Here is a 26,512-nt window from a genome sequence, read left to right as displayed (position 1 = left end):
ACGCAAGACAAAGGGAGCTGGCCTTTCTTTGCTGGGTGGTTCTTCCCTCATGACCGCTCGGCGGCCAGGCAGCGCTTCCCTCGCCGCTCTCGGAGGACGCGCCCGGCGAGGCCGAAAGGATGCCTGACTGGTAGAGCACACGCCGCGCCGTCCCGTAGTTTCTCCGGGCATCCCCCCCTCTCCCGCCCCGCTCTCCGTTGCTCTTCCGCCCGGCCTCCGGCGTCGGTTCTGTTGTGCTGCTGCGAAGAGGAAGCCCTGTAAATGTTTAGCCTTTGGCTGCCTTCCCTCTCGCCTTTGGGGACCTTCCTTCTTCTGGCGCTCTGCGCATCAGCGGGAGGCAGCCAGCTCAGTCCCGAGCGCAGCTTGATATGGGGACCCGGCCTAAGAGCAGATGTGGTCCTCCCAGCGCGGTACTTTTACATCCAGGCTGTGGACACTGAAGGGAAGAGGTAAGGAGAATGGATACCTTTCTTCAGGTAACAACAACCTGTAGCCTTAAACAGCTGCGTTAGTTCGTGAACAGAGGAGGGGGCATGCCCAACATTAGGAAGCATCAGAGACAGATTTGCTTCCGAGTAGTAGAGAGAGTGATATTGGGAAAGGTGGAAGGTAGCAGGAAAAGAGGAAGACCAAATATGAGGTGGACTGATTCCTTAAAGGAAGCAACAGGCTCCAGCTTGCAAGAGCTGAGCGGGGCATTTTTCGAGATTGCTCATTCGTAGGGTCACCATAAATCGGAGACCACTTGACAACACATGACAACAAGAGAGACTTATTAGAGAACGGTAGCCCATCATACCTATCTGACTGGATTTAAAGGTGAATTGATCAGATTTGTGGCTTTCATGTTGATATTTAACTTAGATCAGTAATACACCTAAACATGCAAGTACCGGTGGGGTCCTGAAAGTTGCCCTCATTGCATGAATGCAGCAGAAGCACCTTTGCTCTTGCGTTGTTTGCCTGTAAAGTATTCTGCATGGGAGCAAAAATGGGACAGTACGCCCGTTTTGACATGTCACCCTTTTCCTCAATGAATTAAGGTGTCCCTCTCCTGAACCTTCAGTTACCTGTGTGCATTGCTGCCACTTTCTCAGGCTGACTGCATGTAATTTTGCACTTGCATGTGTGTTCAAATTGTGTGTTCTATGCTGTCAAGTCAATTCCAATTTATGATGACCAATTTAGTAGGGTTTCCAGGGTACGTGAGATCAAATTACACTTTCAGAATTCTATTGTTTTGCTTTAAATTTTGTTCTATAACTTTTGCTAATGCTCTCTGCTTGTGTTGGATTTTGTGATGCCTTGGATAGCCTTGGTGGTTCTTTGGAAAAAATATTTGCAACTCTCTTTTGGCTGCAGTCCTAACTAGGCTGCATACATTAACTTCGGCTATTTAATTATTTCCAGCATGGTAGCTTAACAGTGTAGTGTAACTGATGTTGGGGGCTTGGACTTTATGAAGTCTTCCATTTTTCAATTTTATCTCAGATTTATCTGAATTGAATACTGATACACTTGCTTTAAAAAAAGAACCAGGTGTAGAAAGAGAATCAGTCATGTATTTGCATGAAACAGTAAATAAAAGGACTTTATCAATAAAGAAAGGTGAACAAATGCAGTAATATTAGCAAAAGAAAAGTAGAAAAAAGAAAAGACAAAGAGATGAAGCACTGTAAAGACTAACAGGTTTATTTCAATGAGTTTTTGTGGATACAAATCCACTTGGCATTTAATTCCGTTAATCTTATTTGAGCTGCACTTCTCTGAGATCCAGAAATACTTTAACTCCAGAAATACTTTAAGACTCACTTATCTATACATTTATAAATCTCAGATACAACATATTGTCTTTTCTTTTCCCATTTTCCTTTTTTCAACATTACTGCTTTTGTTCACCTTTCTTTAACGATCAAGTCCTTCTGTTACATTTATCTACAGGTTTCAGATTCTTAAGCTGTCTGGATAGCTCAGTAAGTTAAGTGTGGGAGTTTGATTCCCCACTGTTCCTCCTATGGGTAGAGCTAGCCTGTGTGGCCTTGGGCAAGCTGCACAGCCCCAGAATGCCCCCAGAAGAAGGGAATGGCAAACCACTTCTCAGTACGCTTTACCTGAAAGCCCATGAAAAGGATCACCATAAGTTTAAATTGGCTTGATGGCCCTTTATATTTTTACTATTATTATAAATAAATTTATTTAATCATTCATATTGTTTTTCGTATTGCCCATTTTATTTCAACATTTGTATTTTCTTCCTTCCTTGTTCAGGTTTACTGTTTCTCCAGGTGAAAATGCATTTCAGGTGAAGATCACAGCCCCAGAGGAGCAGTTTACGCGAGTAGGAATGCAAATCTTAGACAGGAAAGATGGCTCCTTCATCGTGAGGTATAGAATGTATGCAAGCTACCAAAATCTGAAGATCGAGGTTCAAGCCAAGGGAAAACACGTTGCCAGATCGCCATATGTTTTAAAAGGTACAAAGAGGGCATGGTGTGATCACATGGTAATCTGAACGCAAATTGTTTGTAAAACAGTAATGGGCAATGCTGTAGTTCTTCCCCCTGGGTTCAGGCTTCAGAACAAAACTGGAACGCTCTACTGGGATTGACATTTGCTATCAAAACACAAGCCTGTATCTTGGATGTTCCTTCTGATCTTTGAAGTGGGAGAGACCTGTGTATACCATGAATTCCTCCCACCCCATCTTAAGCGAGCCCTTTGGAGCAGTGGTTAAACTGCAATGCTGCATTCATGCCTCTGCTCCCAATCTGAGTTCAGTCCTGACAGGTTCAGGTAGCTGGCTCAAGGCTGACTCAACCTTCCATTTTTCCAATGTCAGTAAAATAAGTACTCAAGCTCACTGGGATGCAAAGTGTCCCCAGCTTCATTACGTTGTAAACAGCCCAGAGAGCTCTCTGGCACTATGGGGCAGTAATAACAACAGTAATAACTCTTATTATCTGCCAGTGTAGGGGCACTGATATAATTCCAAGGCAGAAATAAGGATGCATCCAGATTATATGTCCTGTGCTGGAATTCCAGGATCACCTTTGTTCATAACAGATGGGCTCATTCCTGGGCCTTCACTGACTGGACAAACAAAAGGGTGAAACTCTGGGAGACAGTGTTAACTGGATTGTGCCTACTTGCAAGGAGACTGCTCGCCTGCTGATAGAGAAAATACATATGTATCATTCTGCAGCGCAACAATGAAAACTTTTTGAAGTTGTTTTGTTTTCCAGTGGCTCCAGAAAAAAAAAACTGTCCTGCCAGGCAAGTGTTTGGAAAACACAGTGATAACCTATATGAGAAGCCAATGACTCTTGTTAAAAAACAAGTCAAAGGTTTTGTTTTGTTTTGCATGCTTCCAGAATAGGTAGCTTGTTTCTCTTATTCTGCAGCATCAGGGCTTTTATTGAATTTAGATAGATGATGGGATATTTAAAACACTTTCTGTGAAACACATGATGTAAATTCTATGTTTGTGAATATAAAATAAGACTATATAAAAATATAACAAAGGCATCAAATGAATGTTACAGAGAAACTTAAGTTCATTTCAGGGTTAAGCTAGGTAATAAAGTCACCACATCACCCATAGAGGTCCTGTATGGAAAGGTTATCTGTATATCCTAGCATAAGCTTTCCATGCTTCTACATTTTGCAAATTAGCATGCTTTTGTTTTGTGACTGGTTGTTAGAAGGCAAATGTGGGCTTAATTTGTAAGTCTGATTGCTTGGCCACACAGCTTTGAAGAAACTACCTTTCTGGAGGGAAAACATTTTATCAGCTTCTGCTAGGCTGATTTTAAATCTCACTGCTTTCAGTGCTAGACATGGTTGATGTTGGCAGGATGGCATCTCATATTTGTTAATACATCTCAGGGGCCACATTCCTCAAGACAGGAGTTTGAACGGAGGAGCAACCCTGAGCATCCTTGGAGATCAGGTTGAACAAAAGCAATCTATAGATAATCTAGGAAAAAAAAGTATTGAACAACACCTGACTGTGGTCAGCCATTCAAACTGTTCCAATAAGAAACAGCTTCATCACCATTGCAGTTGTTCCTTATGAGGAAAATAGCAGCAGGGCAGTGGGCATTCTAACTGGGCAAACAACACAAGAGCAAAAGGTGAACCCGCTGTGCACTTCATTTGAAGTCAGTTCAGGGACACTTGTATGCTAGTAATTTTGAAAAGTGCAAAAGAGATGGATCTCCAGCAGCACACCTAGCTGAATTTCCCAGCTCCTGTCAGAGCAACTGGCATTGCTTTTGGTAGACTACGCCGGGGAGCCATGCTGTCCTGAGTCAGGCCCAGCCTTAGCTAGTGGGGGGTGGGGAACAGTTTCGAATACATAACTTTTTTTACTACAGCTCCTGGGAACCCCAGCTAGCATGGCTTCTGGGGATTCTGGGAGCTGTCCAAAAAATCCCAAAACTTTCCCAAGTTCTCCTGAGAATCGTCCTTGTTAATAATATCTTGCTCCAAAAGGCCACCGACAGGTCCAGTGACTCTAGATATTTCTCAGGCTCAGACTTTATAAAAGCTTGAAGGGAAAGGAACGTGTGGGGAACCGGCCGAAAATCTTCAGTATGTTTTTGCTACTCGTATGTATAGAAGATAATGGTAATGAGAGTTTTCTTACTTTATCATGATGTAGTTCTAAGGAAACCCAGGTGAGAATGGTATGGTTTCATGTCATCCTCGAAGAGGGGGGAAGAAAGGGATCTATTCAAGGTAATTTGATCTAATTATTGTATTTGATCCAGGTAATCTACAACTTCTAATGCACATTTTAAAACATGTATGTTGTGTGCAGGGCCTGTCTACCATGAGAACTGTGATTGCCCTCAGGAAGATGTGAATGCTTGGCTGAAAGAGATGAGCTGCCCGGACACTATAGCTCAGATTCAGAGAGATTTGGCCCAGTTCCCCACTGTCGATCTGGATAAAATCACCAAAGAAATTCCACAGCGGTTTGGACAGAGGCAGAGCTTGTGCCATTATGTCATAAAAGACAACAAGGTATACTCTGGGTAGAGTCATTCTTGATAGACGTGTCTGCATGTGATAAGAAGATCACTGGTAAATAATGGAGAATTAATGTTTTCCTAGGGCCTGCATGCAATTCCTTCAGGGTTTAGATAAGCCAGGAGAGGTATCTAGACATCTACATTTATGTATTCAGAGTATTTGTTCATTGCTTTCTTTGGCTTCCAAAGTGATATGCATTGAAATATGTTCAAACATTCTTTAGAAGCCATTCTAAAAACCAAAGGCCATATGGAATAACACAGTTCTGCATCTCCCCCTCTCGCATCTGGCAACCAGTACTTAGAAGAACAATGAAACCGGTAGAGTGCAGTGGAAGAGGTAGAGAGCTAGGAGAAATACTCTCAAATCTCAGTGGAATTGATTTCACTTCTGGCCATGTGACTAGTAAGCAACCTGAAGCTACAGAACTCCCTGCTCAAAGAGGCTAAGTTGGCTCCCTCCCTGTCGTCCTTCCTCCAGCCAGCAAAGATTTCATTATTAGACAGGCCTTTAGGTTCCTCTGAAAGGCACTGTTATTTAGATGGGTATTCTAGATGAGATGTGGTGGCGCTGCGGGTTAAACTGCAGAAGCCTCTGTGCTGCAAGGTCAGAAGACCAGCAGTCGTAAGATCGAATCCACATGACAGAGTGAGCTCCTGTCGCTTCTCCCAGCTCCTGCCAAGTAGCAGTTTAAAAGCATGTAAATGTGAGTAGATAAATAGGTACACTGGTGCCTCGCATTACGAAGTTAATTCGTTCCAGTGAAATCGCTGTAGAACGAAAACGTCGTAATGCAAAAATAAAAAGCCCATTGAAACGCATTGAAACCCCTTCAATGCGTTCCAATGGACTGGGAACTCACCGTCCAGCGAAGATCCTCCATAGGGCGGCCATTTTCGGTGGCTATCTTGCGAGGAATCTGTCCCAGAAAACAGTGGTGAGCCATTTTATTTACCTGGTGGCCATTTTGAAACCACCGATCAGCTGTCCGAAAATCACCATTTTGCAAAGAATCAGTTCCCGAAGCAGGGAACCGATAATCGCAAAGCAAAAAAACCCTATTCAGACCATCGTTTTGCGATCGCAATTGCGATCGCAAAAAGATCACCGTAATGCGGTTTTGTCATAATGTGGGGCAATCGTAAAGCAAGGCACCACTGTACCACCGTAGTGGGAAGGTAACGGCGTTCTGCATCTCATCACGCTGACCACGGAAACTCTCTACAGACAAACACTGGCTCTACGGCTTGGAGACAGGGATGAGCACCGCACCCTAGAGTCAGACACGACTGGACTAAATGTCAAGGGAAACTTTTACCTTTACCTTACTCTTATTTTATCAATGTGTTTTTAATCTGTTTTGTGTGTTTTGACTGCATGTGTTGCATTTTATTTTATTATTATTTTATTTTATTATTGTTACTACCTTTGAGTGACATCCTTTCAGAGGAAAGTGAAATATACATACAATAAATCATGGACCATCGCGTGTGTCCCTCCTAATGTTGTTTGACTGCAACTCCTAGGAGCCCCTGGCCATGTAGCCACCAACGAGAGATCATGGATATTGCAGTGCAGTAAATTTCTGTAGGCTGTGCTGTGGTACACAGAGGCAAACTTAATAGGATGCTGATAGACCCCCATGAATTTCTCTAACCCTATTTTCAAAGGCTGTCTATCACAATGTTTATCACTGTGCCCTGTGGCAGTAAATACTGCATTAATTATATACAGGCTGAACTCAATTAATAAGCCACATCTGGGATAGGATCATTGGATCAGTGGAGATTAGGTGAGTCAGCTCCTCTATCAACTCCTTGGATTCAATAGGCATGCTCTAGTAATGAGTTACTACTGGATTTTGGTCATGTGTAAAATACGAATGTTCGCCATGAAAGTAATATGCTTTCTTTCTGGAAGAGGATGATAATAGTAATAACCAGGAAGAGGCCTTAAAAAGAGGACCCTTCAGTTCTCCACATGTTTTGCATCATAGCTCCCTCAATCCATGACCATTGGTCACACTGACTGGTGCTTATGAAGCCCAAAACATCTGGAGAGCCGTAGGTTTCCCACTCCTTTGTTAATCACTGTTCACTAGAAAAATAGCCATGCTAGCTGGAAGTTTCTGCGGGTTGTAGTCCAAATGCATAAATTTGCAAAGCTCAGGCATTGAACACCTTTCCAGCACATCTGGGAGTTGGCCTCATCCTCTGAGGACTGAATCCTGATGCTTCCTGCTCCAGTCACAGAAATAGCAACATCAGTGGGGGAGGGGGAACAGAACAACCTTCTGCTTTTTCCACCAATGTTGCTATTTCTCTATAAACCACCCATAAGCAGCTTGCGAATGGAGCAGGAGATATCGTCCCTGAGATTGCTGGATAGCTCAGTAATTTAGGTTTCTGGCTCTGAAGCCAGAGGTTGGGAGTTCGATTCCCCACTTTCCTTCGTCGACAGGGGGCAGACTTGATGATTCATGGGGTCTCTTCCAGCTCTGCAGTTCTAGGATTAATATTATAAATTTTGGGGAAAGGACTCATTTCTCACATGAGCTGCCCTGATTCTGCTTAATGCCATGGAACTACCAGTTCTGTATGGCAAATCCTTACTTGAATGCTCCCAGTTAGAACTCACTGAAGTAACAATGTAGGAGGAGGAGAGGTTATGGGCGGCCATAAGTTTTTAGTCATTCTAAGATTTCTTTTTGAATGAAATAAGCAAATAAGTAATTCAGCTATGTTTGCGTTGTCTTAGGTTTATATAAAGACCTATGGGGAACATGTAGGCTTTAGGATTTTCATGGATGCTATCCTGCTTTCTCTGACAAGAAAAGTGAGTATATGTCTTAAATATATTTTGTCCAAATCTTATTTATTTCTGTTTTACCTTATGTTACATTGATTTTCCTCATCTTCTCCTATATATGGTATCCAAAGCACTGTAAAAACAAATGGTGATTAAAAAAAAACACATGTTAAACACATGTTAGAGCAGTGGTTCTTAACCTTTGTTACTCAGATGCTTTTGAACTGCAACTCCCAGAAACCCCAGCCAGCTCAGTTGGTGGTGAAGGCTTCTGGGAGTTGCAGTCCAAAAACACCTGAGTAACCCAAGGTTAAGAACCAGTGTGTTAGAGCATGACCTTTCATGGACCACACTCCACTCCAGTATCCACAGTTGCAGATGAAAATGTAGACCATGAGGTCAGAAGGACATTAAATGCAGGAACTCTAGTCGAGGACAATTACATTGTTCAGAAGTGGTCATTTACAAAGAATGCGAAGGATTGTATTGTTAAGCATTTTTTCCATATTTTGTCACAGGAGTGGCTTAGCATATTCCACATTGTCCCAAAGGAGGGCACAGTTGTGTTTTTTGATTTATTTTGCATTGGGGCATATTTTTGCTCACTCTTTTCTTTTCCTTAATGACTCTGGAATGCACTTATGGAAGAATGGCTCGCATTATATCAAGCACTTTAGGCTAGAGGCAAAGAGTTTCTTCCACACATCAGTCCCAAAGATCAGCAGAACAACCCCTAACAGTGTCCTTCAAACTGCTATTTCTTTGCTCGCACGGATCGCTGTGCTGGTCAGTCACTCAAGTGCAGAGCTTTGGAAAATTACTTTTCCAAATTACTTTTTAATGTTTCTGACTCCCAGAATCTCTCAGACAGTATAGAAGATCCTCTGCGGTGCAAATGCCACCCCCCCAACACACAAAAGCCCTGCTACGTGCCAAGAACACTTGGAACAGCCCTTGGAATTCTGCCCCTATATACTGTATAAATTGTATAAACCGTAGGCTCCTTCAGGGTGTGTCATAAGAATTGCACAAAACAAATCCAGCTGACTTGAGCAAGCTAACTAGGGTCATGCTATGAGATAAAGCAGTAAAAAACTATCCAGGGACAGTAACATGAGTCATGGCTTCAGACCAAAATATATATTTTTAAAAAGGACAGCTCTCGAAAGCTGTGTGGAAATGGTACATGTAAGCAGCCACAGTGCTGCGCTTGTGAGGGAGTTTCCAATCCATGAGGTGAACGACGCTGATGACAGGATTTGCAGTCCATTACACACATGACACAGGACTTCTGTGACTGGAGACTAGATGGTGTAGTGGCTAGAATGTTGAATTACTAATGGGGAGATCCAGGTTTAGATCTCCATTCAGCCATGACACTCGCTAAGGGACCATGGGCCACCCACTGCCTTTCAGGTCAATCTACATCACATACGTATTGTGAAGATAAAGTCAGTCAGTCAGTCAGTCAGTCAGTCAGAAACCTTTATTGCCATATTGAGTACAGTAAAACAAACAAATACAATAACATACAACTAAAATGTTCACTGGGTAACGGATGGGAAGGGCCAGCCAAGAGCATATTTAGGGCCACATCTGGGATAGGATCATTGGATCAGTGGAGATTAGGAGAGTCAGCTCCTCTATCAACTCCTTGGATTCAATAGGCATGCTCTAGTAATGAGTTACTACTGGATTTGGTCGTGTGTAAAATACAAATGTTCGCCATGAAAGTAATATGCTTTCTTTCTGGAAGAGGATGATAATAGTAATAACCAGGAAGAGGCCTTAAAAAAAGGACCCTTCAGTTCTCCACATGTTTTGCATCATAGCTCCCTCAATCCATGACCATTGGTCACACTGCCTTTCAAGTCAATCTACATCACATACTTATTGTGAAGATAAAGTGATATCAGAAAGAACTCCATACTTTTATCTTATTTATCTTGAACTTCTTTAAGGAAAGGGAAGATATAAATCTAACACACACACACACCTTTTTTATTTTATAAAGTAATCTGTGGTGAGTCCAAGATAGAGAGGAGAGAAAGTCTCACCTGCACACCTCTCACGCCTGGCTCCTCAATGGTAAAATGTGCAAGGATACAGAATTATGCTTACAGGTTTTACCACGAGAGGTAAATGCACTGTCATTTTATCTCCTCTGCTGGTCTGAGTCAGACCTCGCCCCAAAACGTACTCACACAAGGTGACTTATAGATGAGGTAAGGCCCTGCTTATCCTATCCTTCCCTCATACAACTCAAAATTAGCCATTTGCTGCAGTTTTCTCTGAAAGATTAAAATAATAATAATAATAATAATAATAATAATAATAATAATAATAATAATAATAATAATAATAATAATAATAATAATAATAATAATAATAATAATAATAATAATAATAATAATAATAATAATAATAATAAAGTGAATCTGTTCTGTATCCCATGTGTTAAGGAATAAGGAAGTTCTTTTAGGCCAAGAGCTGACTCTAAATCCAGAGAAGTTCTCAGGGGATGCATTACGGGGGGGATGGAGCAAAGGGTGGGATCCCAGATACTAGCATATGTTAGCTTAAAGCTTTTGGCGCCAGTGACTAAGTCTCAGCAGAGGCATTTTGACCTTTTAAAATCAGCATAGCAGAAAAGCAAGGAAGCGACTGAAGAATGGTGTCATAGGGAAGAAAGTGTCCCAAGGCAATGTTTTCCTATCCCATATATAACATCTGTCCTTCTAGATCTGTGTTTTTTCCTTATCTGCTTTGAAGGAACAGTGCCTGTGATCTCCTGCATGTCTGCCACAGAACTCCGGAATGTTCCAGAAGATCCATTGTTGGCTTGGTCCCTTTTGTTGTTTTGAATATGAGTTGATCACAACTTGAAACCTATTGGCTGGACTACAGAATAGGTAGCCCTGTACACCATTATCAGCTTCTTCTTAAGGGCGTCGTGAGAAAGTAAAAAACATGGCTTCCACAATAAATTTTGAGGAAACCATTCCTTATGATTCCCTTAAGGAAAAGATTGTGGTATGCAGGGGTACTTGTTCCGTAATGCAGCCAATAATTTCCAAGTTGGAATCGACACATACTCAAAATAGCAAAGAAGACCAAGCCAGTGGGTCTCTTGTCTTGTATAGTATGTAATAGGAAGATCCCAGCTTTCTTTAAAGAATAGAATACCATTTGATCGACTATGTCAGGGAAGTGGCCCTTTGGGCTAGGAGAGTTCACTGGCTGAGGGTCAAACAACAGACACAGAGTGAATCTCAGTTTGAAAAAATGCTTTCAAAGGCATGGAAAATCCCACTGCATTATGGCAGCATGGAGGGAAGGTCTCTCCAAACAAAGGCACTTATACTCATTTATGGAGACCTTAGTGGAAACTTCCAGAATAAGCAATTGTGCATGTGCATGAATTTTTATATACATTTTACACTGATACAAGCAACTCGTGAAGAGACAGTGTCTCTCTCCCTGATAGGCTACCAACTTGCATGAATTGTGTGTAATTAGAGAGTGCTTATCTTCCGTGGTGGCGCTGTGGGATAAACCACAGAAGCCTCTGTGCTGCAAGGTCAGAAGACCTGCAGTCGTAAGATCGAATCCATGCGACAGAGTAAGCCTCTGTCACTTGTCCTAGCTCCCTCCAACCTAGAGGTTTGAAAACATGCAAAATGCAAAATGCGAGTAGATAAATAGGTACCACCATGGTGGGAAGGTAACGGTGTTCTGTGTCCAGTCACGCTGGCCACGTGACAATGGAAGATTGTCTTTGGACAAACACTAGCTCTATGGGTTGGAAACGGAGATGAGCACCACCCCGAAGAGTCAGACATGACTGGACAAATTGTCAAGGGGAACCTTACCTTTACCTTTATCTTGCGGTTACATCATCTAGATATGTGACTTACTTGCAGGAAGACAATGCCTTCTTCTGCTTCTCTCCCAACTTCCATAGCAGTTTGGAAAAATGTAATACTTCATTCATACCATTGATTGAATACAGTGGTGCCTCGCAAGACGATGTTAATCCGTTCCATAGAAATCACCGTCTTGCGAAAACATCGTCTTGCGAAACCAAATTTCCCATAGGAATGCATTGAAAATTAATTAATGCGTTCCTAGGGGAAATTTTTTTAAAAAAAAGGAACTTAAGGGTTAGGGAGCTGGGGAAGCACCATGGGAGGAATGGCGGGGGGTCCCCTCCCCGCAATCACAAGCTTTGGAGGTCCCCCCACTAGTCCTCTGATGGTGCAGAAAAAGCCTGCAAAGTGCTCTAAAGCCGGGTGGTTTCGGGGCACCACCACCAGGGCTCTGATCGTGCAGGAGAAGCCATCAGAACCCTGGCAGGGGTGCCCCGAAACCACCCGCGCCCGCTTTAGAGCACTTTGGAGGCTTTTCCTGAAAAGGCAGAAAAAGCCTGCGAAGTGCTCTAAAGTGGGTGCGGGTGGTTTCAGGGCACCCCCGCCAGGGCTCTGATCGTGCAGGAAAGCCATCAGAACCCTGGCGGGGGTGCTCCGAAACCACACTCCCTGGCTTTGGGGGTCCCCCGGGGCTTACCTTGCAGCACGGGAGGACTCGCGCAGGTCCCTCTGCGCAGCGATCGGCATTTGGAGAGGCTTGACTGAAAGCAGTTTTAAAGTTCCCGCCTCTTCCTCCAGCCTTCGGCAAGCCTCGGAAGGGAAAAATGCTCCTTTTCCCTTCCGAGGCTTGCCGAAGGCTGGAGGAAGAGGCGGGAACTTTAAAACTGCTTTCAGTCAAGCCTCTCCAAACGCCGATCGCTGCGTAGAGGGACCTGCGCGAGTCCTCCCGTGCTGCAAGGTAAGCCCCGGGGGACCCCCAAAGCCAGGGAGTGCGGTTTCGGGGCACCCCTGCCAGGGTTCTGATGGCTTCTCCTGCACCATCAGAGCCCTGGCGGGGGTGCCCCGAAACCACCCGCACCCGCTTTAGAGCACTTTGCAGGCTTTTCCTGACTGTGCAGGAAAAGCCTCTGAAGTGCTCCGCGCGGGTGATCGTGGTGCGAAAAAGCCCCATTGGAAGAATCGTTTTGCGATGGGTAAAATGCAAGCAAAAAACCCATCGTAAAGCGATTTCATAGTAAAACGGGGCAACCGTCTAGCGAGGCACCACTGTATAGGGATTTGTGTCAGTCACCACACTTTGACAGCACATGTGCAGCAATCAGCATATATGATGCCAGTGTGTATCTGATTTCAAATACTGCCTAGAGTTGATTCAGTTGTAAATCCAGCCTGTAACTTTCTTGATGGCAGTATTGTTCTGTTAGATAAAGGACAATAACATGAATTACATACACTTCCATCTTTTTATACCAAAAGAGTTTAGAGACAACTGGAAACATTTTTCATATTTTGATCAGAATGTAATACCATTGTTAGAAAATCCTGTAGGAGTTCTGTCATTGATTACTATCTGAGGTACTTTCAGTTGTCTCGGTACAAACATGTTTCCAACAATGCTAGAATATCTCTTTTATCTAAATCTCTCTATTTAACTGTGAAAGAGTGAAGATTATTAACATCCTTGACAATACAATGCATTTTTAAAAGGAATTCCTTTGGCGTACTACAAGTTAACTGTTTTTTTGTGGTTTTTTTTGCAATGAAATATAATCTCTAGCCACAGCCATCTATCTTGAATGACAGCCCTGATTTCTAGGTACTTGGGAAACAGGAAGTACAAAGTTCTATAGCTTTGGGTCAGTTGAGCATATGATGTACAGTGGAACCTCGACTTACGAACGTCCCTACCTGCGAACGATTCGACTTACGAATGGCTCCAGTTGCAAAAATCTACTTCAACTTGCGAATGGAGCCTCGACCTATGAACAAAAAAAAGGCAGGGGAAAAGGGTGGGAAATTCAAATTTCTCCTGCATTTTTTTCGTTCCATTCAAACTGTTGGTGGCCCGCCCCTGGTAGGCCCGATGTACCAGGCTTTCCCGGGGAGTAGACCAGACCTACCAGGGGAAGCCCTCCTGAGGGCTTCCCCTGGTAGGCCTGGTCCCCCCCCCGGGAAAGCCTGAAGGCACCAATCGTGGTGGCAGGGAACCCCCAGGAGGTCTCTGATGGCGGTGGGGAAGCTCTGGGAGCTTCCCGCCGCCATTGGAGACCTCCCAGGGGTCCCCTGCCACCGTGATCGGAGGCAGCGGTCACCCAGCACTGGGAGGCTTGAGCTGGCCACTCACCTCTGCTTGGCTGCTCGCTCCCGGCCCCTCGCCCCCGGCAGCAGAGCGCCGGGAGGCTTGAGCTGGCTGGGCGCTTGGCCGCTCACCCCCAGTCACGGCGGAGGCAGCAGAGCGCCAGGACATAACTGGTGGCAGAGATGTTTCATAATTAAAGACTTCCCACTTACTCCATTCTGCAGCCCCCACAGACTTCCTGTTGATAAAAGTGATTCCTCTGGAGACTCCGAATCTTCAAGGAAGCAATTGGAAATGTTTTATTTTTAAAAAGTCACTGCCGACATCATCAGACGTATGCAGTGTAACTTATGCAGCCATTGTTCTATATTTCCCATATACCTTAAGAACAGTATTCCTAATTGTATTTTGATGCAGGCATTTTTATATTATGATGGCTCAACCTTACCAAAATGTTAACTGGTATTCCACCTCCACTTATTTTCCACTCCATGGGGAAGGGCCTTTAAATGACTGAAAGCACTGCAGCCAGCACAGCTGCATGGTGGTAATAATACTAATACTAATACTAATACTAATACTAATACTAATACTAATACTAATAATAATACTAATACTAATACTAATACTAATAATAATAATAATAATAATAATAATAATAATAATAATAATAATAATAATAATAATAATAATAATAATAATAATAATAATAATAATAATAATAATAGTAAAGACTAGACCACATTTCTGTTCTTATCTTGCATAATAGTGACCCAAATCTCATTCTGTAGTTACGCTAGCAAAAGGGAAATGGACTAAATTGCAGCAGCAGCATGCTTAGATTTCTCAGTGCATGCCAGTCAGGCAGTTTGATACACAACCAGGAATTCAAGCAGAGAGATATTCGTTATGGGCAGTTTGCTTCTGCAAATAACACTATCTCCCTTGGTGTAACTACTCAACAGGATTTGGCTATTGTTTAACATTTTCCAGTTTGTAATTCCACTGATTGCTGATTGAAATGTATTTAATACCACTGATGCAACCAGAACTAATCATGTAAAGAAGAAAGCTATGATTTTAGGCAGAATTTTAATTTTAACAACTACAGCTCATCTGTGCAAGAAGGAGGTAACATTCTTGTTGCTTTTTGATACTCATGGGATCAAGTGTTTGCTGGGTAAATAATGAGAAAGCTATACCTTTTTGTCCCTTCTGTGCCCTGTATAAATATTTTTTGACACTTGCTTTGATTTTTAACTTTCCACTTAAGGATTGGTTAATAGTGTAGCTGGCTAGTCTGGGTACTTTTTTCTTGAAACTGCATCGAGTTTCCTCGAGTTTTCAAGTTTGAGGGCTATGCCACCAAGTTTTCTTTCAGAGGAACTGATTAAAGTAGGGCTGGGAGGGACAATGACACTCTTCAGCTAGTCAGAGGGGATTACACCCCCCCCAAAAAAAAACCTTCCATGTGTGGGCCTAGTCTTAGGGCTCTGCCTCACAAATGCTATAGGAAAACTTGTAATTAACTGTAACCTGAAGCTAATTGCTGAGAAGTATCATTTGCAATTTCCACTGAAAATAGAGACCAATAGATGGCAGTGTGCTCTTAAATATTTGGGATTTGAGGCACATGTCCTAAGGAGACAGACAAAAATACAGTCTGTTAAACTCAGGGACCATGCTGGTTGGATAGGTGTGAGTTAAGAATCTGGCTGCAGAGCCTGAGGTTGGGCCTCCTATGAACAGAGCCAGCCCTTGCGATGTATTTGTTACACACAAATTATGGCAATTGTCTTATAAATGAAAAAAACAGATGTCACATTGGAAATGATAAAAGTGTAGTCCAGCATACTACAACACTGTCTATTCTTTCTTTTGATGTATCACAGGTCAAAATGCCTGATGTAGAATTTTTTGTCAATTTGGGAGATTGGCCTTTGGAGAAAAAGAAATCTTCTCAGAACATCCATCCCATATTCTCATGGTGCGGATCCAATGATTCAAAAGACATTGTAATGCCAACTTATGATCTAACTGACTCTGTACTAGAAACAATGGGGCGGTAAGGATTTCTATAACATTTTAAGGCATGTTTCTTACTGATTCATTTCTGATGGGGTTAATAATGATTACAGTGGTGCCCCACTACACGACGATCTCGCAGAATGACGAAACCGCTGGACGGTGACTTTTTTGCAATTGCTATAGCGATCGCAAAACGATGTTTCCAATGGGGTTTTTCATCTGGATGTGGAATAGGTCCGTGCTTCGTGAACCATTTGTTCGCAATACGATGATTTTTACAACATCGCAAAATGGCTTCCCACTGTTTTCCAACCCATGTGTTGGAAGACAGCCATTAAAAACAGCTGATCGGCGCTCAGAAAATGGCTTCCCTGTGGAGGATCTTCGCTGGATGATGAGGTAATTCCCCCATTGGAACGCATTAACCGGTTTTCAATGCATTCCAATGGGGATTTATTTATTTATTTTTTGCATGACGACAATTTCCCTGTACAGTGATTTCAGTGGAACGAATTATCGTCATCATGTGGGGCACCACTGTACAAGCTGTTACATCTCTACATAGAAAATGGGAAGCTGGAAGCAGGAAGAGTTGAAGAGGAGGGGAGGGGAGGTGGGAAGAAAGGAGATAAGCTGAGAAGATTATATCCTTTGTAGGGAAAAGAAATAATGAACTGAATAAATCAGAGTACATCAGTGTGCTATAAATTACTCAATTTCTAAACTACTTTTTCCAAAACCAAATATTTAATTTATTTTATTTATTTTATTTATTTATTTATTGGACTTATATACCGCCCCATAGCGCTACAAGCACTCTCCGGGCGGTTTACAATTTTAATTTTACAGGCTACACATTCAAAATAATTTCACAGAAACTGAAAAAAACAAAGGACCTATACTTTGCAGTGTTCTCAAAGGCTTTCATGGCCAGGATCCAATGGTTGTTGTGGGGTTTTTGGGCTGTTTGGCTGTGTTCTGGAACCCACAACAACAATCTATACTTACTCTGTGTTCTCTAAGAGCAGACCCCTCTGGTGACGTCTTCCTCTCAGAGGTAAAATAGAAAAAGGCAGACTCGGCCCTACCATTTTGTGGGAAAGTTGCCATGTGTGTTCTTCAGAGCCCTCCCCTCCCTAAATTGTCTTTATGACTTCAGGAGAGCTAACCATTGTCAGAATAAGTTCCACTGCCTTGTTGGGTCATCTTCTATATGTGGAAAGGGAGCTGCATTTTGTCCTTTGTCTCAGGCAGTAATCTCTTGGCGCAGTTCTAACAAAGGAGTCAGCCCCACAGGTCTTAAGGAAGAGAAGTATGTCACAGTAAACTAGGTTGCATACCGTTTACTGCTATTCTTCCTAGGGTCTGTTTCTGTAAAAAAAAAAAAAAAGGTAGCAAAGGATTCCCACTGCCTTCCTTCCTGATAGTCCCTTCTGCTTTTCTGGCACAGGAATCACTTTCCTACACTCATTAGTCCAATTTCTTCCAATAGAGTCAGTCTGGACATGATGTCTGTTCAAGCAAACACTGGTCCACCCTGGGAAGAGAAGAACAGCACAGCCATATGGAGGGGTCGGGACAGTCGTAAAGAGAGGCTCGAGCTTGTGAAAATGAGCAGAAAATATCCTGAGATCATTGACGCAGCGTTTACGAACTTCTTCTTTTTCAAGCACGATGAAAGTCTCTATGGCCCCATTGTGAAGCATATTTCCTTTTTTGATTTCTTCAAGGTAGGATTGTATAAAAGTGACTACATTTAGATGAAATTTATAGAACACATTCAGTCCACATGTTGGTAGCTGTCCCAAGTCACAGGGCTAACTCTAGAATATAAAAGATAAAAGCATTTCTAATTTTTTTTCACTTAGGTAATTACCTAGTTTGTACTCTAAGAGTGTATGTGGACCACAAATTTTCTTTTGAAAATTGAAGGTAGCATAATAAAGCTGTTCTTACTTGTGGTACTGCAGTATCTGACCTACTGTGGTATTTCATCATCTCAAGAAAATCTTAAGAGATGTTTTTGATTCCTTCTGTTAATCGGTGAAAAAAAAAGGATAATATAAAAATTGTTGCCTAACTACATTCTAATGTCAGCAGGTAATGGAAAGAGTTTTTATGTTTATATAACCTCCACCTCAAAGGGATATTACAAGCAGCTCCGCGACTTTGTTAATTGAATCAAGTAGGGGTGAACATGTTCTTAGGGCAGACAAGGACCAACATTCATTTTGGTTGAAAGGTTGGGGACCCCCACTACTTTAGAAACAAAAACAAAAAATACAACAACCCTGCAATCTGATGTTAAAAATCAGTGGCGCAGCTTGAGGAGTTGAATTCATAGAACATGATGTCCATATTGAGTGGATGTTTTTTTTTCTTTCACACATTTCAGTGGTTATGAGCTAACACATTAGCATCACAAAATTACAGCTTTGTGATTCTTGGGTGCCTGAACAGTCCCTAACCATCAAGAGCTGTAAGAGGGAAGAAGAACTCAGAAGTCATATTCCAAGAAGTAAATACATAATGTAATTATTTCTCTATCTAATTAAGGCTCAGTGAAGGCAAGGAGCAGGTAATTTAAGCAAAAGCAAAATCTATGAATAGTTACTAATATATAACACCATGAAACATGCAATTGTGTCACTTTTTTGTGCCTTTTTTTAAAATTAGGGAGTCACAAACATTCTTTGGCAAACCGCATACAGCCTGAAAAATAACATTACATATATCCTCCTCTTAAGGCTCATAGTTGGTTCTAATATAATTAATACCATTCCTGTGGTGGAGAGTCACATAAAAGCATAATCAGTTGGCAATCTAAGCTGAGGCATAACATTTATATTGGTGTTATAGTTTGTTAGCCCAATCACAGGTGGTTTCTGTACCACTTCTACCAGTACCTAGTGGTGTCTAGTGCAGAAACATTCCAGATCATTAGCTTGGCTAATGCTGTAATTCTAATACGTTATAACATGAAGCACCGTAACATGAAAGTGATTGGCCTTCATGTGAAAAAGGTTAATGTCTCTTCTCCTCCAGCTAAACTCTTTACAAACCATAATTATGAACAGAAGCAAGGTTTCTAAAACTAAATTTTTACAGTTACATATAACAATTTTCTTTCTTTTCTGAAAGCTTAATGAGTAATTCATGAGGTTGGTGTTGTAAGAATTAAGTCTAGAGATGGGGGTATTCGTATTCGAATACAAATATCCCTGCGCAGCTGGACTTAAAGGATCGTCCACTTGCACATCTTGCAGTGGCGACAGTGGCCCTGCTAGTCCTTCCAATTGTGCCCAGCGTGCTGCTCTCTTCCCGCTTACCTGGCCACTCGGCAGCCATATAGGGAGACTCGTCCTCCCTTCCCTTGCCTGGACTGAAGGATCATAACCTCAAAGATACAGACATCTACAGCTTGTCTATATAATGTTCTGTCTCTTTTCTTTCTTTTTTCTTTTTTCCTTTTTCTCTTTTTTTTTTGAGCTTTCCATTGGCATTTGGTTGGCTATTGTGAGATTAAAACAGTGGGCAAGATGGGAATTTGGCCTGATAGTTCGAGCACAGTTCTTGTGTTGGCTAGATTGGCTAAGACCTCCTATTGAGTGTACATCTTGTAACAAATGCAGATTAGTTGTCAAGTACTGTGTGCAATGGTCCAAAGATAACCTGAAATCTTGGCTCCACGTATTTTGTAGGTACTAGGGGTCGGGGGACCCCCATAACAGTGTTTAGGAAGACTAGCAGCTGCCAAAATGGGAAGGAAAGAAGAGAACCAAAACTGAAGGTGGTTAGAAGTTCACTCCCAGTATTGAGAAATTGGTATTTTGGATGTGTTAAAATGGTGTGTGGGGTCATGTGACCTGTTTGAAAGGTGTATTGCCAGTCCCACAACCTTCTAGAAGTAGCAGTTCACCTTTTTTGACAGAAAAAGAAGGGAGCAGGGGAAAGTTGGAAGCTGTATTAATATGTGCATTAATTATGTGTTGTGTGTTTTTCAGTATAAGTATCAAATTAATATTGATGGCACCGTGGCTGCATACAGGCTGCCCTATCTGCTAGCAGGAAACAGCGTAGTGCTAAAGCAGGATTCCATCTACTATGAGCATTTTTATAATGAGCTACAACCTTGGAAACACTACATTCCATTTAAAAGCGACCTAAGTGACCTCTTAGAAAAACTCCAGTGGGCAAAAGACCATAACGAAGAGGTAAATATGTGCAATTTTGATTCAGTTTTGATTCTTGTTGGAAGCACATACAGTGGGGTCTTGACTTGAGAACTTAATCCGTATTGGAAGATGGTTCTCAAGTCAAAAAGTTCTCAAGTCAAATCTGCATTTCCCATAGGAATGCATTGAAAACCATTTGATCCGTATCTGCTCTTTTCCGTCCATAGAAACTAATGGGAAGCTGCTATTCCGCCTTCGACCACTAGAGGGGGATATTTTGTTTCTTTTTTTCTTAGGTCAAGAAAGGTTCAGGGAAGGCAGGGAAAATACAGTCCAGGCAGTACAGTACCAGGCAGTCCGAAGACTGTCTCCCAATCCACTCTCTAAACGCTGGGAGGAGTCAGGAAGCAGACAGGCACCCTTTTCACTGGCCAACAGTTAACTGAAAGTTCAAATTTTGCACTTTCCCTGCCTCCCACGTGCTTTTTTTTCAGTTCTTAACTCAAATCTAAGTATGTAAGTCAAGTCAATATTTTCCTATGAGAGTGGTTCTTAAGTCAAAATGTTCTTAACTCAAGACGTTCTTAAGTCAAGACCCCACTGTAATTGGAATTTGCTGTTTGGTTTGAGACAAGTGCAAGTAGATGGGTGGATGGAAAGTTCAATTTCTTAATCCTCCCCATTTTTTTCTTCTGTGGCAGGCAAAAAATATTGCAAAAACAGGACAGGAATTTGCAAGGAATAACCTGATGGGGGACCATATATTCTGTTATTACTTCAGACTTTTCCAGGTCAGTCTCTTTTTGCTAACTTGAATGAAATCTAATCTGTTTGTGCTAATAGGGTCACTGAGGATTGTAGCAGCTGTATGAAAACTTTTTTTAGCATTTTCTGTTGCACAGGGTCCATAGTTCTGTGGTATTTTATCTCCCAGCATGCAGTTTGCCACTTTCGAAAAAAATCCCTTACATTCACCTATTGGAATGAATGGAAAAGTCAAAACTGTTGATATCCATTCTGTTCTTCCAGCAGCTTCTCAAAATGAGGCAGGGTTAAAAACTGTGCAGGGTAGCTTCCACAGAGATAAGGTAATTCGTGATTTGTGTCTTTTCTCTAGGCACATGTCCAGGACCAACCCTTCCATGAGGCAGGGTCAAGTCCTCACCTCAGGCAAGAGTAGCAGGGTAGCAAACACTGCATGCCTTCACGGTGCTGGGCTTTCCACTGCTTACCAACTACTACTTATAAAGGGGGCTCATGATCTGGAGAGTCTTGTTGGTGTGGCACTCTTTGTGGCACACCTCATCCTGAGGCATCTGGAAAGCATACCAAGCACAAAAGTTCTCCTCAGAGCAAGGCACTGTGCGTAAGACAAGCAGCTTGTGCGTAATATCTTACTCTAAGGAGAGACCCTCCTGTCTCAGGTGAATGGATATATTTTACCACTCGCACATATTTCACATCCCTCTTAGCCCTGACACAGCAAGTAAGAGAGCTTCATAGTGCTACAGGTGTTCTTTTTGGCTTGAGTTATAGCCAACAAACCAGCTGTCTTCAGAGAAACTAAGAAAAGCTTTGCTGGGACAAAAGTCAGAAACTGAAATGAATTTAGTTGCACACACACCAAAAAACATCGAAATAACTAAAACTAATTTTTAAAAACTAAGGCAAAATAAAGCAGTACAGTTTCCTATGACAGTGAGGGCAAAGTATGCCCTTTGTTGCTTTATGCTGATCCTGTCACATTCACTGGTAGAGAGAGGCATGCCTATACAGGTGACAACAATTTATTCACTTCCATGAATTTATTAATTGGTCAGCATCTTCTTGCAAAACTTCACCAGTGCAGGAGGAATGACTTTACTAGGAGCAGCCAGCTGCTAATTAAATAGATCTTTTTCCAGTTTGGGGCTGCATGTGACTTCCATGCAATACAGTGAAGTCACATGCATCCCAAAATGTAAAAAAGGGAAAACTTTCATTAATGACAGTATACCACTGCATTACAAGATGATACTAGCCATTCATTCAATTTATGTCCTTTGTTTCTTCCAAGAGGCTTATGGTAACGGAAATGGTTGATTCATTTTTTTATATATATATGCAGTCACAACAACTGTATGACAGTCCAGGCAGAGAGGTGTAGGATCTTCTGCAAATACCTGCCATACTAATGCTTATTGTGGTACTCTGTAAATAAGGGTCAGAATAGCAGCTGTATTGATTGTTTTTTTCCTTCATAGTATAAAGATGGCTTCACATTAGCCAGTTCTAGTTTTGTTACATATATGACTCTTGTGATGATACACCACAATATTCTTTGCTTGTGACATCACAAAGCAGTTAGTTCACATTAAAAGGCAGGCTTTACAACCATATGCCTTTTGGTGATTTAGCAATCAAAATGAGCAAGGAAAGACAGTGGGAAGAGTCATCTAAAAGTCAAGTTGGTGTTTTGCTAGAGATGCCTTCCCCAGCTCGAATTCTAAGGTAGAAGGGCATGCTCCTCCAAACAGCAGTCAGCTAACATCAAAGAAAGCAGCTTCAGAAAGCCCCTCCCAAAACACAGCTGAAAATGTGTGTGCATTAACGCGGAGATATTGATATTTCAGCAAGTCACCAGATGGGTCCCGTGTCAGCTTACAGTTCTTATGATACCAAATCTCATGTTCTCCAGGAGGGTTCTTGGAGCAAGGGGCAATGTGCTGGCTACAGATTTATCACGAGACTGTTGAAGCTGAGTGAGCAGGATAAAAGCACCTTTTATTTATTTTTTTTAAATTAGGAATATGCCAGACTGCAAGTGAGTGACCCTGAAGTTAGAGATGGCATGGAGAAAGTGGAACAGCCTGAGGATGACCTCTTTCCCTGTAGTTGCCACCGAAGAAAGGTACAGTATGTGCAAATTAACATGTTTAGGAACTGGTGAGAGAGCTATTATATAGTACTGAGAACAATGTATGCTTCACATAGATTCTAACTTGCAGAATACTAAATCTGTTATTTATACCAAACTGAAATTTGTTGCTTCTTTCCCACTTATTAAGAAGGGAAAGGGAGAGATTCTCTGATACTAAAAAACTATTGCCAGTGTTTTGAAGTGGGCTGTATCCTGTCAAGTCAATAAGCTAGCTGGAAAATTCATGAATTGCTGGTTGAAGCACAAGTTGAAAAAGAGAGCATGGGGGCGGGGGGAGAGACTTGAGTCTAAACTCCATTTTAAAGCCGGCCTGCCTGCCTGCATCTACAACCACGACAGCCCCTCACAGAATATTTTCTGATTTTAAAACAGACTTTAGAGCCACATTTTAACCACACACATTTTCAAACTAAAATCCACAGTGCAAGACCCATCAGAGCACAGAAACATAACCCCCCACCTAGCCCTACCCCCCACCAAGCTGCAAAAAACCCTGTACAGTACAGTAAATACAGTGTACTCACCCAGAGCAGGCAGCCTCTCTGTTTTAAAAAAGAAAGTAAAAAATCAAAAAAGCAAAAAAATTAAAAAGCAAAAAAAAAAGTCTGTACAGTACAGTACCAGGCAATACCAGGCAGTCTGAAGTCTCTTTCCGTATCCACACACTCTAACCGCTGGGGCGAGCAAGGTAGCAGACAAGCAGCTTCTTTGCTAGCCAAAGGTTAACTGAAAGTTCACATTTCCCGCCTTCCCCGCAGGTTATTTGTCTGTTCGTAAGTAGAAGCTCCATTCGCAAGTAGAAGCAAAATTTTGCGAACGGAGCTGTTCGTGTGTTGAAATGTTCGTAGGTAGGGACATTCGTAAGTAGAGGTTCCACTGTAATACCTTTCTGCAAGGCCCTCTGTTTTCCATAGTTTATTTATTCTAATTTTAGCAGCCATGGGACACTGAAGCGTTGTGCTATTCCCTCTCCCCACTGGTTATCTTATTCTGGCTTCTGAGATTTCAGCACATATTGGCCACACATATTTTAGACTTAGCTCCATTTTTACATGTTAACTGGGCTGATACCTCCCAGCGTTGAGCTATTAGTAGATGGAATCACATATCATGCCTTCATCCGCAGAATTGCATTTAATGCAATTCCTTCATGTGCGGAATTGCATTAAAACAGGACATATGATTCAAATAGCTTTGCTCCTCTTTGCAGATAACCCACAATTAAAAAACAATGCAGGTTATATGCAAATGTGTGGTTCCTGCCTTGGTCATGCTGGGATGGAATGATGGGGATGACTACTCAATTATGAGGGTTTTTTAAATTGCTATTTCCAAAAGGTTTTTCATACATTCAGAAGTAATGTAACCCCCTCCTAGTTTGCTTTGACCCTTATTTACAGGATTCAATGTGGTGGCGCTGCGGGTTAAACCGCAGAAGCCTCTGTGCTGCAGGGTCAGAAGACCAGCAATCGTAAGATCGAATCCATGCAGCAGAGCGAGCTCCCGTCACTTTATCCCAGCTCCTCGCCAACCTAGCAGTTCGAAAGCATGTAAATACGTGACAACAGAAACTGTCTTTGGACAAGCACTGGCTCTACGGCTTGAAAACGGGATGAGCACCGCCCCCAAGAGTCGGACATGACTGGACTAAAAATGTCAAGGGGAACCTTTACCTTTACCTTATTTGCTGGCTCAAATGCCACTTAATCAGTGGAGCAGCCAAGGTGATCCATTGAAACGAACAAATGTTTACTGTTGCCGCATTCTTGGCAGTTGTGCATTTTGAAAAGTTCCTCCAATAAGCTCACATTGGATAATACAGATATCCAACCAAGTAGTAAGCAAGGACCACATTACCAAGCAAACCATTTTACTAATAACATTACTCCAAGGGGCAGGAAACACTTTATCTTGAGTTGTATATGTGACAGAATGATACAAAAGCATAGAAAAAAACACACTACTATAGTACAAGTTGTTGCCACATGTCTGCTGTCCTTTCTCTTCCTCAAAGATTGCTTCTCCAGCAGATGGCAGTAGTGGGGGACAAGGAGCACACTGGAGGCAGCAAGGGTCGCCCCAGCCAATGAGGATGCTGTCGCCATGCTCCTCAGCTGCTGTCGTCCAGCTGCCTGCCAGACAAGCATGCCCTGCAATGGAGGAAGGGCTCTCTTGCCCAGCCGGCCATAGGGGAAGCTCTGCTGAAATTTAAAATAGTGAGCATTGCCCACCATTTTAAAGCACAGTAGGGTTTGCATCATGTGAAGCGATACAAGTTCCTTAGTTTTCCACCCAGTCTATACCAGGCATGTTGTTGCAGCCCAAGAAAACAAGGTTCAATGCTGTTTGTCAACTATTAAGTCACCAGGAGTATGGAGCACATGTAATCTCCAGCCAGAAATCATATGGGAGAATCTCTACCCTTTGTTGCTCCTTTCATCAGCTAATATAAGCAAATGGCTACCAGTGAGATAGCTGAAAGAAGATGCTATGCTGATGGACAGTGTTACTATGAGTGCAAAACCTCTCCACTGTCTGAGACTGGACATTCAGGCACTCCGTAGGGATACATCATAAAGAGATAATGCCTTTTTTATTCTCCCTTGGAAGACATTGCCAGATTTGCTAACGAGGGGCAACATTACTCCAGACCTTTCTTTCCACTAAACCAGGAGACAAAGGAAGTGCACGCACGCGCACACACACACACACCTTTTGCATGTACGTGCACCAGAAAGCACCTTCTGGATTAGGAAACCCAAATCTAATCCGATCACCTAGTGGCCAAGATGAGCTTCTCTTGTCTGTCAGTCAATAGACATCCTGAGGGCAACTTCTAGGAGGCTTTTCTCACCTCCCTGCACCTTGCCTGCAGCAACCTTCCTGAAAGAAAACACCTGCCCACAAAATGGCAGTTCACAATCCCAGAAGTGAGGTGCCATGGTTATGTAACTTCATCCCTGCTAGATCTATTTTAGACTAAAAAGTTCTTTTCGGAACAGGAAGTGGCTGGCCATCAGGGCCCCTTTCATCGAGACCTTACTGTTCACCAATGTGCCAGTCTTATGAGAACATAATTTCAAGGGGTTTTGCATCACAGAGTAGCCTGTTTACAATATTATTAATGGTTTACTGACACTCATCTCAGTAATGAAAACAGCCAACAGCTATATTTTCTTCTTCCTTACAGGTCAAAGAGGAACTTTAACAGGAAGAAAGATATCTGTGGTTGGAAATATTTGCTTGTCTTGAATTCATTTGACATCAGAGAATAATAAAAAGTTGTGTGTGTAGTAGACTGAATGCTTTCTCTTGTGCAGTATTATAACATTGTTTTTATAATTTTTTTAAAAAAATAAATATTCTTTCCATAAAA

General features: G+C 42.2%; 1 protein-coding gene across 1 annotated transcript; it reads left to right on the top strand.

Moving 5' to 3' along the window:
* Positions 1–117: 117 nt before the first annotated feature.
* POGLUT2 (protein O-glucosyltransferase 2) lies at positions 118–26,512 on the top strand. Its single transcript, XM_020795577.3, has 10 exons — positions 118–449; positions 2,269–2,474; positions 4,823–5,028; positions 7,795–7,872; positions 15,906–16,078; positions 17,534–17,771; positions 20,046–20,255; positions 20,918–21,007; positions 23,002–23,106; positions 26,327–26,512. Exons 1-10 carry the CDS (start codon positions 262–264, stop codon positions 26,342–26,344), a joined length of 1,512 nt encoding a protein of 503 aa, XP_020651236.2. The 5' UTR covers positions 118–261; the 3' UTR covers positions 26,345–26,512.

This window comes from Pogona vitticeps, chromosome 3, assembly GCF_051106095.1.
Source record: "Pogona vitticeps strain Pit_001003342236 chromosome 3, PviZW2.1, whole genome shotgun sequence".
In the NCBI taxonomy this organism is placed as follows: Eukaryota; Metazoa; Chordata; class Lepidosauria; order Squamata; family Agamidae; genus Pogona; species Pogona vitticeps.
Note: the sequence above shows the minus strand (reverse complement) of the source record. Positions and strands in the feature narration are given on the sequence as shown.

Bases quoted from the DNA above. Each gene is read 5' to 3' on its own strand.
- POGLUT2 (XM_020795577.3), top strand. From the start codon at position 262: ATGTTTAGCCTTTGGCTGCCTTCCCTCTCGCCTTTGGGGACCTTCCTT. The intron at 2,475-4,822 runs GTACAAAGAGGG...TGTTGTGTGCAG, and splicing joins ATCGCCATATGTTTTAAAAG to GGCCTGTCTACCATGAGAAC. The intron at 17,772-20,045 runs GTAGGATTGTAT...TGTGTTTTTCAG, and splicing joins CCTTTTTTGATTTCTTCAAG to TATAAGTATCAAATTAATAT.